Source organism: Taudactylus pleione, unplaced genomic scaffold (genome assembly GCF_031769625.1).
Source record: "Taudactylus pleione unplaced genomic scaffold, aTauple2 ptg002223l, whole genome shotgun sequence".
In the NCBI taxonomy this organism is placed as follows: Eukaryota; Metazoa; Chordata; class Amphibia; order Anura; family Myobatrachidae; genus Taudactylus; species Taudactylus pleione.
In genome coordinates this window covers 69698-90438 of record NW_028286616.1, presented here as the reverse complement: position 1 = coordinate 90438, position 20741 = coordinate 69698, and the positions used below count along the sequence as shown (strand labels likewise).

Here is a 20741-nt window from a genome sequence, read left to right as displayed (position 1 = left end):
AGAGGAAGCAGGATGTGACAGTGTTCGCGACAGGCTACCAGAAATATAACGGTCTCACATGCGGACTAACGAGATCACACAATTACTCTCCTATAACACATCTATAAGGATTGTTACTTACTTTGCTCCTTGTCCAATGATTCCTGTTCTTCCTCCTCTTTCCGAAGACGCCTTTTGTCTTCAAATTCCTTCAGCAAAGTCTCTTCTTCCGATTCCTCATCCACATCCTCTACCTCGTCTGGCTCCTCAGTCCGGGTGTTCACCTCCGCCTCTATCTGCTCCTCCCCCTCTCCCTCCTTAACCCCCAAATCCTTCTCATCATTCCTCAGTTTTCCTGTCATCCAGGGGTTTGGCCCCTCCAGGGTCATTTGCGCCTCGTTGACAAAATCCGGGATGATCTCCTCCTCTTTCTCGCTTTCTTCGCTCTCGGATAGAACCTCCATTTTCCTCGTCAGGTCCTTGTTCTGTTGCAGCTGCTCTTGCATGGCTTTGCGAGCCTAGACGAGCGTGACAGAGAAAAAAAACCACAACGGCAAATTAAAAGTGTAAAGAACTACTTTACTAGAGAATATTTCTAGGAGAGGTTACAGCCTAAGAGCAGTATTCAATTTGAGTAGCCGCAATACTTTTTCACGTCCCAGACTTTCCACCTACATTGTGTATTTTGTAGGCGGAAAAGTATTGCGGCTGTCCCTGCTTTAACCCCGTATTCAATTTGAAAGTACGCGAAAACGGGACCCGGCGAAACTTGAACAGGTGGAAAGTACTGTCAGATTTGGGGAAATCAGCCTGACACCCCCCAAAAGATGCTCCGACATGGGGGTCAGCTATGATACCTTCCGATTTGGCTTGCTGAAGGTATTTGGTGTTTTTAAACGGGCTTAATAGACGCTAAATAGCGATTTTCTATACGTGGTGCAGAATAGTATTAGGGAGGGTTTTTTTTATGAAAATAACTTATCCCAGCTAATTTGGGGTACTTGAAAATGGGGGTCAGCATATTTAACAGTTGCTAAAGCGAAGTTGAAAAATCGTGAAAAATCCACCTGCCGCAAACACCTGCAATGAAAAAAAAACACTTGGGGCATACTTGGGGACCCCCCCCCCAGAGTCAAGTTTGTTAGTTTTTAGCTTTGTACCCCAACTTTTTTTTTGCCCCCAAAATGAAAGTGATTGTTTTGGGGTGTTCAAAATTTTATTTTTTTGACACAGTTTACCTTTGGGGGACTGTCTGAAGGCTGCAGGGGGGTTCCCGCAACGTTGCACCCCAAAACCCCAATTCTGCACTTTTTTCCGCCTGCTATTCATAGGCGAAACTTTTCCGCCTATTACAATGCATTGACTTTCCGCCTAGGCGGAAAGTCTTTCAAATTGAATACGGGGTAAAACCAAAACAGGCGAAAATGACGTCGTCGGGGAAAAGTTTCCGCCAAAAACACGTGAAAACTGACTTTTCGCCTCAAATTGAATACGGGCCTAAATTGAAGGGAGACTGAAAGAGACGCTCCTGCTTACAGAGAGGGTGACAGAGGTGTGGGACAAGCTCCCAGTAGAAGTAGTTAGGAGTTGGACTTGGATGTATGAAATTGGTTTTGCTGAGGTGGTGCTGACCAGAGCCTCATTACTCTGCACCTGCTGGGGGACTCTGCTACTTCCACTACAGAACTCTCAGCCGGTTACATTTTACAACTGTTTCTCCCGTCATAAAAGTTTCAGCACAAGAAAGCGGTGTTTTGCCCCCCGGAAATCCTGTTACACCTCTTCACGTCACAAATAACTGGGCACTAACACTCAGCACCCACACCACCAGATTAGCAGACACATACCAAACACCCCTACTTATGTTAATGTAAAGTCTCATTATATATAACCCCGTTTACAGCTAGAAACACAAGACTTGGACACATTCTTAAATACAGAAGAGCTATAAAAAGAGCTTTAATCACCAAAAAGAGCTATTATTCATTACGAGAGCATAAACAGCCCAAACGAGCTATAAAGAAAGAAAATACAGCGATAGATGTAAACGCCTCCCACACAAAGAGAACAAGGACATCCCTAAGACGATACAATTTTATCTGTTTACAGTTTGATGGCCACCTACATTGCAAACAGAACCATAACATGGTGGGCCTATCAATTATCATATGCACAGAACCCACGTCCTACAGATAAGGCTGCAGAGGCCGCAAACCAACCTAGAACCAAAATATGGACCCAAATAACAGTCTACCTACCCTCAACACATCTGCACCATAGAAACATCTCCTACTGCTCTAAATATTGAAAGTTAATGTCTCATTAGTTCCTATAACTTGCTCTGAATATTGAAAGCCAATGTCTGACCAATTCCTATAACAAACATTATAAATTATATTTCGTGCTCCAGCCTTCAGAACCGTCCCCAGGGATAACCTGCTGGTTTCCCAGAGCGGACACTCACCTCCTCGTCATATTTTGCCATAATGGCTTTAGATTTTGCCCATTTGCCGCTGTTCTGATGCTTCAGAGACATTCGCTCCTGTGAAATATAAAAGGTTTATTAGGCCACACGGCTCCGGTATCAGTAAATGAGAAATATCCAGGATATGGGATCCTCGGTCACCTCCATTCTGGCTCTCTCCAGTTTATTCAGTTCCTCCAGAGCAGCTTCTGGATTACTCTTCCTGAGCTCCTCAAACGCTTTCAGAGCCTCCTTCTGCTTACTCCTCTTCAGCAGCCGGTGGTACCTAGAACCAAACGTGGTTATACAGAGCAATAAGCAGACAGACATTGTTGCTCAAGACTAAAATGCTGCTGACTGTACTTCAGCGCAATACAGAGCACCCCTCTCCCCACCATCTCTGCCCATGTAACCACCGGCCATTCAGACTCAGGTCCATACATCGAGCATCCTAAGAGAATTTCCATACAGATGGGGGAAGCATCACTCAAAAATAATGGGCAACGTGGTTTGGTCACCAGGCTTCATCCAGTCCTATCCCGAAAGTCATAGACCAACGCTCTCAGAGAAGGCAACACGCCCCTTCCTGAGCGCTCTGCCTCCTACATTACTGGGAAATAGCGATGAGAATAAAATAAGTCTCACTTCTTGCTTTTGATTTTCCTTTCCCTCCGAGCTTTGGCCTCATAGTAGGACTGCAGGGCTCTGGCCTTCTGGAGCTCAGCCCGACGAAGCTTGGCCTAACACAGGAGAAGAATCTGTATTCAGAACACAAAATACACCTCACATACTTGTGCCATAAAATAAATAGGCTGGGAAAAATCATTCCAGAGAAGGTATAACAGCCCCCTCCCGTTACACTATACCCAGCCCATCCTGCGCACCCTCCCGTTACACTGTACCCAGCCCATCCTGCGCACCCTCCCGTCACACTGTACCCAACCCCTCCTGCGCACCCTCCAGTCACACTGTACCCAGCCCATCCTGCGCACCCTCCAGTCACACTGTACCCAGCCCATCCTGCGCACCTTCCAGTCACACTGTACCCAGCCCATTCTGCGCACCCTCCCATCACACTGTACCCAGCCCCCTCCAGCATGCACTCCAGTCACACCGCAGCCAGACCTCTACCGCGCCCCTCCCGTCACACTGTACCCAGCCCATCCTGCGCACCCTCCCGTCACACTGTACCCACCCCATCCTGCGCACCCTCCAGTCACACTGTACCCAGCCCATCCTGCGCACCCTCCCATCACACTGTACCCAGCCCATCCTGCGCACCCTCCCGTCACACTGTACCCAGCCCATCCTGCGCACCCTCCCGCACATCCTCCAGTCACACTGTACCCAGCCCCTCCTCCGCACCCTCCCGTCACACTGTACCCAGCCCCTCCTGCGCACCCTCCCGTCACACTGTACCCAGCCTATCCTGCGCACCCTCCCGTCACACTGTACCCAGCCCATCCTGCGCACCCTCCCGTCACACCGCAGCCAGACCTCTACAGCGCCCCTCCCGTCACACTGTACCCAGCCCCTTCCTATGCACCCTCCAGTCACACTGTACCCAGCCCATCCTGCGCACCTTCCAGTCACACTGTACCCAGCTCCTCCTCCGCACCCTCCAGTCACACTGTACCCAGCCCCTCCTTCGCACCCTCCAGTCACACTGTACCCAGCCCATCCTGCGCACCCTCCCGTCACACTGTACCCAACCCATTCTGCGCACCCTCCAGTCACACTGTACCCAGCCCCTCCTTCGCACCCTCCCGTCACACAGTACCCAGCCCATCCTGCGCACCCTCCAGTCACACAGTACCCAGCCCATCCTGCGCACCCTCCCGTCACACTGTACCCAGCCCCTCCTGCGCACCCTCCAGTCACACAGTACCCAGCCCATCCTGCGCACCCTCCAGTCACACAGTACCCAGCCCATCCTGCGCACCCTCCCGTCACACTGTACCCAGCCCCTCCTGCGCACCCTCCAGTCACACAGTACCCAGCCCATCCTGCGCACCCTCCAGTCACACAGTACATAGCCCATCCTGCGCACCCTCCCGTCACACTGTACCCAGCCCATTCTGCGCACCCTCCAGTCACACTGTACCCAGCCCATCCTGCGCACCCTCCCGTCACACTGTACCCAGCCCATTCTGCGCACCCTCCAGTCACACTGTACCCAACCCCTCCTGCGCACCCTCCAGTCACACAGTACCCAGCCCATCCTGCGCACCCTCCCGTCACACTGTACCCAGCCCCTCCTGCGCACCCTCCAGTCACACTGTACCCAGCCCATCCTGCGCACCTTCCACTCACACTGTACCCAGCCCATCCTTCGCACCCTCCAGTCACACTGTACACAGCCCCTCCTCCGCACCCTCCAGTCACACTGTACCCAGCCCCTCCTGCGCACCCTCCAGTCACTGTACCCAGCCCATCCTGCGCACCCTCCAGTCACACTGTACCCAGCCCCTCCTGCACACCCTCCCGTCACACTGTACCAGCCCATCCTGCAAACCCTCCAGTCACACTGTACCCAGCCCCTCCTGCACACCCTCCCGTCACACAGTACCCAGCCCCTCCTGCACACCCTCCCGTCACACAGTACCCAGCCCCTCCTGCACACCCTCCCGTCACACTGTACCCAGCCCCTCCTGCACACCCTCCCGTCACACTGTACCAAGCCCATCCTGCACACCCTCCCGTCACACTGTAGCCAGCCCTCCTGCGCACCCTCCCGTCACATTGTACCCAGCCCCTCCTGCACACCCTCCAGTCACACTGTACCCAGCCCAACCTGTGCACCCTCCAGTCACACTGTACCAGCCCCCTCCTGGGTGTCCTCTAATCACATTGTACCCGCCCCTCCTGCGCGTCTTCCGATCACGCTATACCAGCCACTTGCCCCCCCCAAATATCCTCCTGAAGCATCAGCCAGGGACAATGGAGACCCCCACCCCATGTACAGTGCTATACCACACAGTGTATTAAAGATCTGTGCTTGGAAGGCCTAAACTCAGGATCCATCATTACTGGGAGCTAGTTACAATGGCTCTGGCAGTGGATTGCCACAGGGCTATTATCCATCGCACACTATCATAGCAGCTGCGGGGGAACAGCGGGTCATCACCCATTAGCCAGGAGGCATATTTATTTTATTAACATTCATTTATAGAGCGTCAGCATATTACGGCTATTGTTTTTTTGCCATGACTATGGGGATTAGTTCATACCTAACTTTGACAAAGAAGAGGGGCAGATGTACTAAACTCTGGAAAGTGATAAACTGGAGAGTGATAAAGTACCAACCAATCAGCTCCTAACTATCATTTTTCAAACACAGCCTGTAACAAGACGGGTAGGAGCTGAGTGGCTGGTAGTTCATCTCCCCCAGAGAGATCACTAAAGTCTTCTTCCCGCCACCTTCATGCAGAGGATCCCCCACAGGCACCGGCTTCCACCAATCACACAACCCTGCGGCCAGCGCCCCCTATGCCCCACATACAGGAAAACGCACAGACCACTAAGTAACGTTTCATACAGGAGAAAACAATACGATCCTAATAATAATAATATTTATCTCAGGATATTAGTTCCCTCTATCAGCGCTGCCTCACCTCCTCTAGGCTCATCGCCTTCAGCGAGGCCTCTTCCATGGGGGTCAGCAGCGGGTCCGTTATCGGCTGTTTGTTTTTATGGAGGATGCCAAATATCTCCATCTCCAGCGGCGTGGCTGCCTGCACGGCGACATGAAGGCGCAAAGGGATAAACGTTTATAGGCGCAATATTATCACAATAAAATAGGGCGACATGAACCTTGTACAATGTAACCGTCCCCAATAATGTCACACTTTACAGAAAGCTTAGTAAGAGCAGAAGGCAGCCGCTGACCAACGTGACCTTGGATAATAACGCCCGGTCTGCTTCTATACATAGGACGGTATCCTAATGTATGCCCTGGGGGACTATCCAATTAGCCCCACCCCTCACACTGCCATTGGTGGCATTAGGGGGCCCCACCCCTCACACTGCCATTGGTGGCATTAGGGGGCCCCGCCCCTCACACTGCCATTGGTGGCGTTAGGGGGCCCCGCCCCTCACACTGCCATTGGTGGCGTTAGGGGGCCCCACCCCTCACACTGCCATTGGTGGCGTTAGGGGGCCCCACCATTGGTGGCGTTAGGGAGCCCCACCCCTCACACTGCCATTGGTGGCGTTAGGGAGCCCCACCCCTCACACCGCCATTGGTGGCGTTAGGGAGCCCCATCCCTCACACTGCCATTGGTGGCGAGTCCCACCCCTTACACTGTCATTGGTGGTGTTAGGGGGACCCACCCCTCACACCGCCATTGGTGGCGAGCCCCACCCCTCACACCGCCATTGGTGGCGAGCCCCACCCCACACCGCCATTGGTGGCGTTAGGGAGCCCCACCCCTCACACCGCCATTGGTGGCGAGCCCCACCCCTCACACTGCCATTGGTGGCGTTAGGGAGCCCCACCCCTCACACTGCCATTGGTGGCGTTACGGAGCCCCACCCCTCACACCGCCATATGGAAGGATTAAGTCACTTGCACAAATGGATACGGACACAAGAACACAGAATACTCAAAATGATACAAACCCCAAGAGACAACATTACAATTATAACAGAACACAATGATACTAGCACGCACACACAGCTTCCGGACTGCGGCACGAATGATAGATTCTATTACACTGCAGACAAACAGCAGGAAAAGAATACAACATATTTTGTCTAATGAAACAGACGTCTGATAGGCTGGCATAGGTAACACCGCAAACATGCAATCAGCGCCATGGTATTAACGGCGTTACTCACTTTACTCCACCGTGTCACCAGCTCCCCGATGGGAGCAGGCTTTAGTGTCTCGTCGTTAAGCGGAAAGACCAGCTGCTCCGCCCTCCGGTTCTGCTTTACGATGTGGTCCCACTTTGCCACCTCTTCGGAGGTGCTATTGTAGGATACGATTCTCTGTATCTGTTGGAATAAAGACAAACCAGACAATTCTATACATCCAGGTACTGTACATGGTCTTTCCCTGTATTTAATGCCCATCACCCATTTACATCGACCCCCCATCCTTTATTAGCCGTACTTAGGCGATTCAGCCGCCAGGTCCAAGTACTTGTATTGATGTCCAGTGAGTGCGGCCAGACAGCGGTCGCACGTGTCCAGATGATAGACATCGGACGAGAAGACGTTGCTAGGAATTGGCGACAATTTCAGGCTCACAAACTCAAAGGACCACTATTGGCCGCCGGAACGGCTTCATATATATCGTCAGTGTTACCCTACACCAAGGCCCGGGGATAACACCAGCGTCCCCACATGTTGTCTGAAGATAAATCTACCCTCCACGCACCTTCTGCGCCTCCTCCTTGCTGAGGGGCAGCTCCACGCTCTTCTTCTCATTCAGCTTGTTCAATTGCTTCTTCACCGCTGAGAACGAGGCGGTTTTCTTGATGGGTACGATGAGGTCGGAGAGGTTGATCTTTTCCCCGGCACCTGAGTGAAGCAGAATAGTAAGGTCAGCGCAATTTCCAGTCCGGGGAACATAAACCTCGCGATATGACACAGTGCCGCGCAATAAGAACGACGTGCTAGGGAACGGGCAAAGAGCAGAACGCAGACAACATACTGAAAGACGGTAAGACATTTGTGGTAGTAATGGTCAATTACTTAATTAAAATCCCTCATTTAAAGTTAATTTCTAAATCAGAATAAGTGTAAACTAATGTGTCATGTTTAATAGGGGCGTCAGGTTTGTGGGGGGGGGTAACTGAGGAAGACGAACTTTTGTGCCTTCAAGAGGATGCGACTTAATCCCAAGACATCTGTGCCCCCCATGTGCTCATGAATAAATTAAATATAATTATTAACATTTAGAAAGAGAAGTAAAAAAAATAATAATGAGAGAAGAACGTAGAGGGAGATCGGCAGTAACGCAATATCACGTACACCAATAACGCTGCATCCTGATCACAGTCACCCCATCCGGTACAGGTGAAGCCTCCGCACCCCTGGTGCCACCCTGATGACCAGCTGTGGAAGTGACGGCTACAGCACAAAGCGAGGCAGCACATGGTTCCCCAGGTCAGGCGCGGCCAACAACTCTCTGGGATGGGCCTACAAGTGGCTGCTGGTCTACAGGTTTTAGAGAGACTGACTTGTAGTGTAAAAAATTTAAATGTTGCTTGCCCGAACCTCATCTATCCTCCAGTTTCGAGTATACAGTGATCTGATGTAGGACTATATGCTGCTATCACAAGACCTTATTCAGAGATGCACGCTGCTAGCATCCCGACTGCGCCCAAGGACACAGCAACCATGTTAACATATTCTAATGCTGCAGGAGACGCCGGTCATGTAGGTCACAGTCATTGCCCATCTGAGTAAGCTTCTGTTACAGCCCAACACGCCCACAAAACTGTGGTGACGTCTCCAAACAGTGACAACATGTTAATCATGCTGCGGCTGCTGGGCATTGCGTGTGATCTTACATGCACAGTCCCCCCACCAGCGGAGATGTACGCAAACCCGATACATCTCTTAATCAGCCCCACAAAGCGTTATAGTTATCGGCTCCAAGCGGTACGTACAACCCTTTGTTATAATACTTCCAATGGAACATTTCGGATGGTTTATTTATGCGCTGACTTTTTTTTTTTCTACTTCTGTTTTTTGGGGGTTTTTTTGGAAGAATATTGAAATACATTTTTTGTTACTTTGGCACAATTATAGCGATCCGAAATCTTTATCCCAAATTGCAATCGGACACTTTTCCCAGATATGGCGACACCACGCGTGTCCTGTACTAGTGTTCATCCCAGCACCCTGCACCTATCACAACCCGTGCAGTTCCTCTATCCTACCTGGGGTGTCGCTCTTTGTTCTGGTGCTTCTAGCACACTCAGCTAATGCAGCAAACAGCTGAGATACAGACCGGAGTGTGCTAGAAGCACCAGAGCAGAGAGCGACACCCCAGGCAGAATAGAGGAACTGCATGGGCTGTGACAGGTGCAGGGTGCTAGAATGATCACTACTTTACTCAGCCTGATGCCGGTATAGGGCCAGGTACAGTGTTTTATACCTTATTATGTAGTATGGGCTAGAACTCAATGACTTCTGCACAATAATCTCTCTAAGTAACTCCTATCTGTACAGGTCTAGGTGCTTTATGGGCGGAGAGTGCGATAAATAAAATAAGAAAATCATTAAAGTATGAAGAATTGTAGGGGCTGAATCTAAAAGACAGTCGGACAATTCAATGTTACCCGGTTATTTATATGCTGCTGTTTTTACCTGTAAATGGAATTTTCCATTCAAATTAATTAAATGTACTGATCTACATACAGCCCCCCCCACCACTACTCTCACTCAATACACTATTTATTCCTGTCTGAGATTTTCAAAAATGACTTTATATCATCGCAAGCCCATACAACTGTATCCAAGGCAGAAAACGCATCTGAGCTGTGCCGTTACCCAGGGCAACAGACAATAAACAATGCCTGACAACACCGGTTGTGAAACACGGGAGGAATGGAAAATAATAAATGGAAAATAATGGAATAAAAATGGACCCGACCTTCGGAGCTGATGCCAAACTCGGACACCTGGATACTGGCCTCGGACCGTTCTGCCAACTTCCGCCTGGGAGGGGAGAATAGGACAAATTAAAGACGGATAGGAGGACAGCCGTTGCTGCTAAAGAATAGCAGAGCCACTAATTGTAACGACTGAGATTATAGGACAGACCTTCTTTTCTTTCCATCCAGGGAGGAGATGGTGTCCAGCAGCTGCTGGTGCTTTTCCTCATTGTCACTGTCCTCCTGAGTAAGGAAAGCAACAGCATTAATGACTCACTGAACACTTTACTGCAGCCTTCCAAAATATATTGCACGGAGCCAAGTGAAGGATGAGGAGGCCTTGAACAATGGTGCATTAACCTTTCGGGGCTCTTCCCTACACACAGTGAAAGCAGCCATCACAGGAATGAAAGCTACAGTATTAATTCAATTAAGAAGAAGTGATAAGAAATATATATACACACACGTATATAGATTTTGTAAATTACCTCCTTAGTGCACTGGTTCACTCCTCTGCCGCTGGCCTACATGTTATTAGGGAGGAACTTATTTGAGCAGGCAAAGTGTGACTGACAATCTTGCGGACTTTCCCTGCAGAGATGCACTGCGTAGATTGTTGGATTCATACAGAGCCAACGTAAGGATACTGTGCAATGGACCGAAATGTGCACATTATTGACACAGGACCTGACTCGCAGCTGCAAAAATATGCTAATGCTCACCAAGGCTCAGCCGACATAAAGACACCCGCTTCTGCTTTCTCATATCCGTCCTCTGTCTTTCCCCTGTGTAAACATTGGTACCATCGACAAGCTGCATATGCAATCGATGCGGCTAATTTATGCACGCCCAAGCAGCGGCATTCAAACGGAGAGGCACGCCAGCGTTTTTTCCGACCACTCCCCCGTCACCACCCTCAAATGCTCACAGCCTGTTACTCAACGTACGATGGCTTCCTCAGTGCGTGCGTAATCTTAGTCCGATTGCAGCGCGCGCGCATTGTGGCTTATACGCATGCGCACTGGCTAACAATCGCTCGCTGCTGAATCAGGCCCACTGTCCTAAAGGTGCAGGGGGGAGTATCAGCTGTCTATATCGGGAGGTAACACTTTCCAAAAGAAGAATATGGTATGTTAAGGTTCCCATCCACTAGGCGATTAAGTTGAGCGATTGAACGATATCGTTATCGTTCAATCGTTTGCAAAAATGTCTAAAACGACCAGCAATGCGCGCTCCCGCTGGTCGTTTAGACATCTATCATCGGGCAAATATGCTGGACAATATGACGATAACGTCAGGTTCAGCATGTTTGCAGATGATTGATGAGCCTGCACTGATAGACTGCTCTCGCTCAGTGCAGGCTCATCACAGACTGACAAACGACTGAACGATTACAATGTAGCAATCCTGCAGTCATTTTCATGTCTGGTAGTGGATGGGGAGCATTAGACTTTAGCCCTTTTTGTATCAATATTTGAATACAGGAATTTTGAGGGGCGTAACATGGTATTACACCCACACCAGGCACTAAATACAGAAGGTTTCCGAAGGCAGGGGATGGTGGGGGCAGAGCATTAGAAGTACCCCTCCTGATTAGAGTTATTCTCTGCAGTTCATATGGGAACACCAGAAAATAACCCCAACATTACAGAAATCATTATAAAGTCCACGGACGGATGGAGGGATCTCTCCCCCAATTTGGCTTCAATAAACTCAGGGGCAGACTCTCAGGAAAGTAGGGATTCCTTTATTTTTTTAAGATAATAATAATAATGAAATAAGATAATATTGTGCAGGTGAACAGGTAATTAGGGTTCTGCCCCCACACATGTAATGAGCCAAACTGGACCAATCAGAGAGCACATTAATAGCAAGTTCCTCCATGACCCCTCCTGAATACGATCTGCAGCGTTAATGGACACCTAGTGGACTTTCCTTCAGCCTGTGAAATTGAACCTTGGATGCTAGGGACATACATCTCCATGGAATGGTAACAGCCTGCTGCTAAAAACTCTTTCTATTTGGACACAAAGGGAGCGTCCTAAAGGTACATACACACACAAAGGCCCTGATTCAGAGCCGGACGCTCTGACCAGAGCGCTCGCTCTGCATCAGGGCCCACCTCCATTAATATGGAGCGTCCTCCTGGACGCTCGTATAGCTGTGGGTCACCACCCACAGCATATACGAGCGTGCAGGATGATGGCCGCGATGGTCTTGACCACCGCGACCATCGAAACTGCGAGCAAAAGCCTGCGGTTGGGTTTTTCAACCGCAAGGCCAGGAGTGATTTTGGCTCTATCAAAGCCAAAATCACTCCCACTGACATCACTTTCTATCAAAGCCAAAATCACTCCCACTGACATCACTAGTGATGTCAGTGGGGCCGGCTTCAGACGGTAGGCGTTCCCTTGGGAACGCCTACGTCTAGCAGGCACGCCCCCGGCACGCCCACCAAAGGGGGCGTGCTGTCAGTCACCATCAACAGCACGCCCCCTTTGATGAGACACTCCGAGCGAAGGAAAGTCCTTCGCTCGTCGGGTCTCGCGCATGCGCATGACGGAGCTCCCTCCATTGTGCGCATGCGCAGTGGGGACCATCGACCCACTTGCGAGCGGACAGCCGCTCGCGAGTGGGTCTGAATGACCCCCAAAGCTTTTTTTTGAACGATTATCGATAACGATAATTATCGTTCATACGCATTCACGTTTGTAGATTAGTCAGACTGACCAACTCAACGATTTTCTTTAAGGGAATATGCAAAAATCGTTTGTAGTTCAAAAAAATTGTTCATTACATTTAGTAAATGAACGATTTTAGTAACGATTTTCGTTCAATTTTTCAGGGGAAAGTGAACGATTTTTTCAACGATTGAACAATATTGTTAACGATAATCGTTCAAAAAATCGTTGTGTGTGTATGCACCTTAAGTATTATACCAACTACACAGGAGTATGTGGGCTAATTAGGCTTTTCAGAATTGTGTATTTTTTAGAATGTGGGCCTGATTCAGACCCGTTCGCTAAGCTGCGAACGCACGTTAGTGTATGCGTCAAAGTACACATGTGCGAACCAGTCACTGTGGCCGGGAATTGTGCGCTCGTAGTACACAGACTGGACGCTATTTTGAGTGACGGACAGCGCAGTTTGGGGGTGGTAACAGGGGAAGGTGCTTGTGAATGGGAGAGTGGTGCTGCAAACGTAGGCGTGTCTTGGCGTCTAAACGGCGTTTTATGGGTGTGTATAATTAGTAGCATCATTGTAGACGTCACTTGGTTGTTTTTCAGCCTGCAGTGATCGCAGTGCTTGCGGAGGGGTAGGGTCTAATTCAAGCGCTGCGCGCAGCTCCGATGGCTCTCGATGGGTTCGATTGTTTAGACACTTCCTGGAGATGACGTGTACTAAGAGAGATAGGTGGGCGGCTTTATACCGGCGTGCGTTTGCTATGCTGTCGCTCTCTAAGGCATAGAGGGCGTCCTTACACCAGACAGTGCGATTGCGGCATTTGCATACCCGGCCCCTTTTAGCTGCGTGAGAGCGCAGCTTAGCGTCCGGGTCTGAATGAGCTCCTGCGGTCACTAACCTTCATATACATGATCCTTTGAATGTGAGATCTTAATAAAAGTTAAAGGTTTTATTTTTGAAACCGTCCATCAAAGAATTATTTTACTTTTTAGTGCTGGTTTTTCTCTTTGTTCGTTTTACAGAGTTGTGGGCGCGTATCTAAAGCGCTGCGTGATTCTAAGTTGTGCGTATGGGGAAGGGAGACCTGTGTCTGACAGATCTCTTACACCTAAACTGGGGCTGGTGCAGCTGCCGATATTAATGACAACGATTGCGGTTGCCGATATAAAATCGCAAGTAGCGAGCGCTCGTTCTGAATGAGGGCGGCCGCTTGTATTTTTTAGTGCGGCCTCCTGGTCGCTAGCTAAGCTGTGGGTTACCACCAACAGTTTTAGCGACCGACCAGGTTGATGGTCGCGATGGTCAAGACCATCTCGACCATCGGGTCTCGCAACGGTCAAGACCATCTCGACCATCGGGTCTCGCAACGAGACCCTAAGGTTGGGTCTCGGCAACCGCAAGCCCCAGGGAGCTTCCTGCTCTGATCGAGCAGGAAGCTCCCCACTGACATCACTGCTGATGTCAGTGCGGCCGCCCACAAAACGGCAGGCGTTCCTTAAGGAACGCCTCCGTTTGTGTAGCCTCCATTTGTGTACCCTCCATTTGTGTAGCCACCCCCCCGCCCCTTTTGTAGTGAGCTCCGGAGCGAGAGAATTTCTCTCTCGCTCCGGGGCTTGCGCACACGCAGTGCGGCCGCTGCGCGTGCGCAGGGCCTTAACATCGACCCGGTTGCGAGCGCTCAGCGCATGCGACCAGGTCTGAATCAGACCCACAGTCCCCACCATATTAGCAGAAGGTATTAATCATGGCTTCCGTGGCTGCCCACGACTACAGTTACTTAGATGTGGTACTGCAGGGATTGGCTGAATTATACACGGGTAGAGGCTGGTCAGTGAGCAGGATTCCATCAGGACACTATGCTAAAGATATTGGAGGAGCTTCTGCCGTCTACTGGATCACAGCGGGTAATACGTCCTCCAATCGGGGGAGAGCGGACATATGGAATTAGCAGGGTGCACAGCCAGCTATGAGATGCTATGTGCGTAACGCTACACTGGGAACGGCTAACACTCTGCTGACTCTCAGGTCAGGGTGACAGCGTATGCGCTTCTATCATCTGTATACATGGACGAAGCCCCCTACCTCATGGTCGCTGGCGCTCACTGGGGCCTCGGTAACAAAGATGTCTTCCTCTACGTCCATAATGTCTCTGGGTCAGGAGGCTGCTGCAAAGGACAGAGAAACGAGAATTCAAAACTCTCACTCCTGTCTGTCAGTCTGAGACCCTTCCCTGTCCATCAGTCTGAGATCCTCCTCCCCGTTTCCTGTCCGTCAGTCTGAGACCCTTCTCCCTTTTTCCTGTCCGTCAGTCCGTGACCCCCACCCAAACAATTCTTATCTGACAGTCAGTGATTGCTTCCCCCATAGTTGTCCATAAATCTGTTATCAACCTCTAAATTCTACGTGAACCACCCCCATAACGTTCTGACCTCACATTACTGTCTCTCAGTGACCATCTCACATAAATGAATGTCTCTCAGTAACCACCCCACATTCTCATCTCTCAGTGACCCCACACATTCCGCATTGTTTCTCAGTGACAACCCCCACACACATTCACCTGTCTCAGTAATCATCCCCCCACATTCCCATCTCTGTGACCCCCTACTTTCCCCTCTGTCTCTTAGTGACCCCCCTCCCCACATTCCCATCTCTTTTAGTGACCCCACCTGCATTCCCCTGTCTCTCAGTGACCCTCCCACATTCCCCTGTCTCACACTAATCCCCCCCCACATTCCCCTCTGTCTCTGTGGGTCACATATTCCCCTTTCAGTGACCCCCCCACATTCCTCTGTCTCTCAGTGACTCCCCCCCACATTCCCATCTCTCAGTGACCGTGGCCCGCACACTGCCTTTTGCCTCTGAATGACTCCCCACCACTCCCATCTATTTCTCACTGACCCCCCCCACATTCCAGTCTCAGTGACCCCCCACATTCCTGTCTCTCAGTGATCCCCCCCCCACATTCCCGGTTCTCAGTGACCCTCCACATTCCCGTCTGTGACCCACACACATATCCCCTCTCTCTGTGATGCCCCCACATTCCCCTCCATCTCTGTGACCCCCCCACATTCCCATCTCAGTGACCCACCCACATTCCCATCTCAGTGACCCCCCTCCACATTCCCGTCTCTGTGACCCCCCCCCACATTCCCATCTCTCAGTAACCTCCCCACATTCCAGTCTCTGTGACCCCCCTCCACATTCCCGTCTCTGTGACCCCCCTCCACATTCCCTTCTCAGTGACCCCCCCCACACACACATTCCCCTGTCTCTCAGTGATCCCCCCATTCAGCTGTCTCTCAGGGACCTCCCCACACATTCCCCTCTGTCTGTGAACCCCCTACATTCCCCTGTCTCTGTGACCCCCCACTCCCACATTAGTTTGTCTTTCAGTGACCCCCACACACATTCCCCTCTCTCTGTGACCCCCCCATATTCCCCTCTGTCTCTGTGACCCCCACACACATTCTCCTGTCTCAGTGACCCCCACACACATTCCTGTCTCTTAGTGACCCCCCCATATTCCCCTCTGTCTGTGACCCCCCTACATTCCCCTGTCTGTGTCCCCCCTTCCACATTTCCCTGTCTCTGTGACCCCCTCCCCATATTCCTCTCTATCTCTGTGACCCCCCCATATTCCTCTCTCTCTGTGACCTCCCCCCACATTCCCGTTTGTCTCTGTGACCCCCACACACATTCCCCTCTCTCTGTGACCCCCCCCATCTTCCCCTCTGTCTCTGTGACCCCCACACACATTCCACTGTCTCTCAGTGACCTCCCCCCACATTCCCGTTTGTCTCTGTGACCCCCACACACATTCCCCTCTCTCTGTGACCCCCCCCATCTTCCCCTCTGTCTCTGTGACCCCCACACACATTCCACTGTCTCTCAGTGACCTCCCCCCACATTCCCGTTTGTCTCTGTGACCCCCACACACATTCCCCTCTCTCTGTGACCCCCCCCATCTTCCCCTCTGTCTCTGTGACCCCCACACACATTCCCCTGTCTCTCAGTGACCCCCACACACATTCCCATCACTTAGTGACCCCCCCATATTCCCCTGTCTGTGAGCCCCCCTACATTCCCCTGTGTCCCCCCTCCCCATATTCCTCTGTCTCTCAGTGACCCCCACACACATTCCCCTCTGTCTCTCAGTGACCCTCCCCCACATTCCCCTCTGTCTCTCAGTGGTAACATTGTATCATGTGATGCAATCTAATGCTCCCCTCATTATGTTGTGGAACTACAAGTTCCAGCATGATCACCAGAGACTCTGATATAACAGGCTGACCGGACATGCTGCGACCTCTAGTTCTACAGCAGCTGAACCAGAATGGTTAAAAGAGGCAGCGGCACTCAGAGTCCTCACTCACCGGCTTCTCTGAGTATTCTCCCCACTCCTCACTCGCTTCCCTACACGTGGGTACGGAGTACCGTAAAGCGCTGCGCTTCCTCTCCTGCCAGTACTGTCGCACTACGGCTTCCAGCGCCCACAGCTCAGCGGTAGGAGGGTGCTGTACTCTAATCTGACCACGCGATGGCGCCCGAGCCTACAGCAGGACTAGGCGAGACCGGCTCATTGCCAGTCATACAGGTGTATTCAGGTGACCGACCTGCTGCAGGTAATACCCCACAGACAGGTATATCTAATATCCATAGACTTCCTGACATTTATTATTTAAAAGAAAATATAATAATGTGTATTATTAGCCACAGAATTTGTGTGTGTGTCATTTTTTCTAGTACATTCCTTACAATAAAAATATCTACACTCATTCTATATATAACTTATAATTATTATTTTGTATTTAATAGGCGCCATAAAGTGTACGCAGTACTGTACGGGGTGAACATATAGACCAATAACAGTTTATCAGCACATAATTACCATTCCTTGCGTCTTTTGCTGCAGCCCTTCCCTGGTGTACATCTGTGTGTCCCAATGTGCGAGGAGTGAGCCGCCCGCTGTCAGTGCTTATATACGCTGCGTTACCGCCTGGTGAGTCTTCTCATCCAATGTGAGCGACTCGGCGTCTCTGTACTCAACCACTTTCAGCCGCACACCCGTGTCACGTTAATAACACGTCCGTACTACGCTACATCTGCGTCTGATTAGCCAATCCCCTGTAACCGCCCAGGGGCGCCCAACGCATTTCTAATACGCTTCTTCGTGTATATAGAAGCCACCTGACAGCATCACAGATCCGAGTGCTGCATCCCAAGACTCAGCATCGGATCTTCTGCGAGTACCATCGGCCATCTGAGTAACACTCGGGTCTGCAGCTCTATAGTCTAGGCCTGGGAGTGTGCTTCGGATTATGCTGACCTCGGCACTCCCAAAAAACAGGGACAACGCGCCCTCGTTTTCTAGAACGGAGACCCGCCCCAACCCCAACCCTACTCCTAAACTGCTGATGCAGCTTTGGCGGACCTGCAAAAGATCCTGCGCATGCGCCAATCTTCTAACATTGGAATAGTAAGCAAACCATCGGGTTTACTTACTACTCTTCCCTCAGGTCCTCTTTACCAGTAGTGGCTCCAGGCATGGGCAAGCCGGTCCGTCGCCCGAAGCGCTACTGTTTCCGGGGGGCGCAGGAAACGCCCACCACCTGCCCGGCGGTATAGGATATATTTAAGCACGGCGGGGAGGGAGTGGAGGAGGGAAGGGGCGGCAACAGAGGACGCCACTGGGCGCAGCGCTGCCTAGCGCCGGCCCTGCTCTTTACGAATACCGTCAGGATATATGCGCGGTGTAACTCAGACACACGCGCAGACAAAATCACATTGCATAAAAAAGAAATAATACATTGGCCTCCCCAGGAAAAAAATACACATCAGCCCCCACAGGAAATAATTAAACGTACATTAATTGCCCCAGCCCCCTACAGCGGACTGATCTGTTGTGGCTACAAGTTGTATCTGTGCAGCATGGGTGCATGGGCTACACGGCCTAGGGGTGGCAGTTGATGGCTGCTGGGTATCGACCATCGATGGTTAATAATAATCAATGGTCTGATGGTGATGATGAGTGTGTTTCCACCATCGATGGGATGCCACCGATGGTATTTAAAAAATCGGTGTCTGGTCCGATGGTGAGCGCCGGCCCGACATGTGTTTGCACCTTCTACCAATGTGCATCGCCTCATGGCGGCAGCCTCTGCGGGATCTGCCTGACAGACAACTGCTTGACGCTTCCTGAGCACAGAGCTGCAACAGGAGGGTTAGGGTTTAGGAGGGGGAGGTATAGTTTTTGGTAGCTAATTTGAATAAATAAGGGGGTAAGACGTGAATGATATAATGAGGTTAATTAGGATGATTTTTTTTTTTAGACTTATGCCCTGATTCAGAGGTGCACACAGCGGCGATGTCGTACGCAAACGGACGATGTTTTCAGTCATGTATCCGACTGTGCATCCGTACCGATGGTTACGTTTCAGAAAAGAAGTCTGTATCTGGTGCACACTGATATAGGACATTTAACTTTTATTAATTGAATTAAAATTAGCTAATTCACACGATACGCAGTGAAATATATTTAAAAATATATATATATTTTTTTAAATAGAGACAGAGGGCCTGATTCAGACCCGGTCGCAAGCGATGTGCGCTCGCAACCGCGTCGATGGTGGGCCAGTGCGCATGCGCGAGACCCGGAAAGCGACAGGCACTCCGTTGCTCCTGGTCTCACAACAAACGGGGCGTGCTGTCGATGTTGCATGACAGCACGCCTCCTTTGGTGGGCGGGCTGGGGGAGTGGTTGCCCAAACGGAGGCGTTCCCATGTGAACGCCTCAGTCTGGGGCCTGCCCCACTGACATCACGAGTGATGTCAGTGGAGAGATTCCGGCTCTGTTAGAGCCGAAATCTCTCTGGGGCTTGCGGCAACGAGACCCTACCACAAGGGTCTCGTCGCAAGCCCGATGGCCAAGATGGTCTTGACCATCGCGACCAACTTCCTGGCCGCTCGCTATAGCTGTAGGTGGTCACCCACAGCTATGCGAGCGGCCAGGAGGCCGTTCAAAACAAAAAGCCCGGCCCTGATTCAGAGTGAGCGCTCTGTCAGAGCAAGCGGCTCTCAATCAGGGCCTGAATGTGCAAAGTTAAGTAAAAAAATGTGAGTTGAAAAATGATTAAACTGGTTTTGTCAGCTGCGTGGCTCTATGTCGTCTTCTTTTTTATTTACTGGAATTATTAATGTAATTATGGTAAAGGGGTTAATTTAATGGAGTTCTTAGTATGATACTGAGGTAGTTAGGTGATTTTCAGGAGGGGTAATTATATATTATAAAGCAACGAAAAATAATTATTGTATGGCGCTCACACACTTCTGTATTTTATGGTGGTCACTGATGCTTTCTGTATTATATAGCGATCACACTCCTCTGTATTATATAGCGGTCACACTCCTCTGTATTATATAGCGGTCACACTCTTCTGTATTTTATGGTGGTCACTGATGCTTTCTGTATTATAGGTGGTCACATTCCTCTGTATTATATAGTGGTCACACTCTTCTGTATTTTATAGCAGTCACACGCAGTCACACTCATCTGCATAGTGGTTACGCTCTTCTGTATTATATGACAGTCACACTCCTCAGTATTTTATGGTGGTCACATTCCTCTGTATTAAACTGTGTAGCTGTCACACTCTTCTGTACTATATGGCGGTCACACTCCACTGTATTTTATGGTGGTCACTGGTGCTCTCTATTATATGGTGGTCACTGATGCTCTCTGTAGAATATGTTGGTCACACTCCTATGTGTTATATAGCGGTCACACTTTTCTGTACTATATGGCGGTCACACTCCTCTGTATTATATGGTTGTCACACTCCTCTGTATTATACTGTGTAGCGGTCACACTCTTCTGTACTATATGGTGGTCACAGTCCTTTGTATTTTAAGGCTGTCACTGGTGCTCTCTGTATTTTATGGCGGCCACTTATGCTCTCCTTATTATATGGTGGTCACACTCCTTTGTAGTATTTAGCGGTCAC

The 20741-nt window shown here is 50.4% G+C and overlaps 1 protein-coding gene across 1 annotated transcript in view; it reads right to left on the bottom strand.

Annotated features, from left to right (window-relative positions):
- Nucleotides 1-17292, bottom strand: part of LOC148431494 (U3 small nucleolar RNA-associated protein 14 homolog A-like) — a 33445-nt gene extending 16153 nt beyond the window's left edge. The window contains exons 1-11 of the mRNA XM_088465988.1: nt 17115-17292; nt 14821-14903; nt 10223-10296; nt 10053-10117; nt 7827-7969; nt 7283-7441; nt 6058-6177; nt 3089-3183; nt 2606-2729; nt 2444-2521; nt 122-497 (exon numbers count right to left, since the gene is read on the bottom strand). Of these exons, the coding sequence (XP_088322114.1) occupies nt 122-497; nt 2444-2521; nt 2606-2729; nt 3089-3183; nt 6058-6177; nt 7283-7441; nt 7827-7969; nt 10053-10117; nt 10223-10296; nt 14821-14880 (1294 nt within the window). The 5' untranslated portion in view covers nt 14881-14903; nt 17115-17292. The remainder of the gene's footprint in view (nt 1-121; nt 498-2443; nt 2522-2605; nt 2730-3088; nt 3184-6057; nt 6178-7282; nt 7442-7826; nt 7970-10052; nt 10118-10222; nt 10297-14820; nt 14904-17114) is intronic.
- Between the last annotated feature and the right edge of the window lie 3449 nt (nt 17293-20741).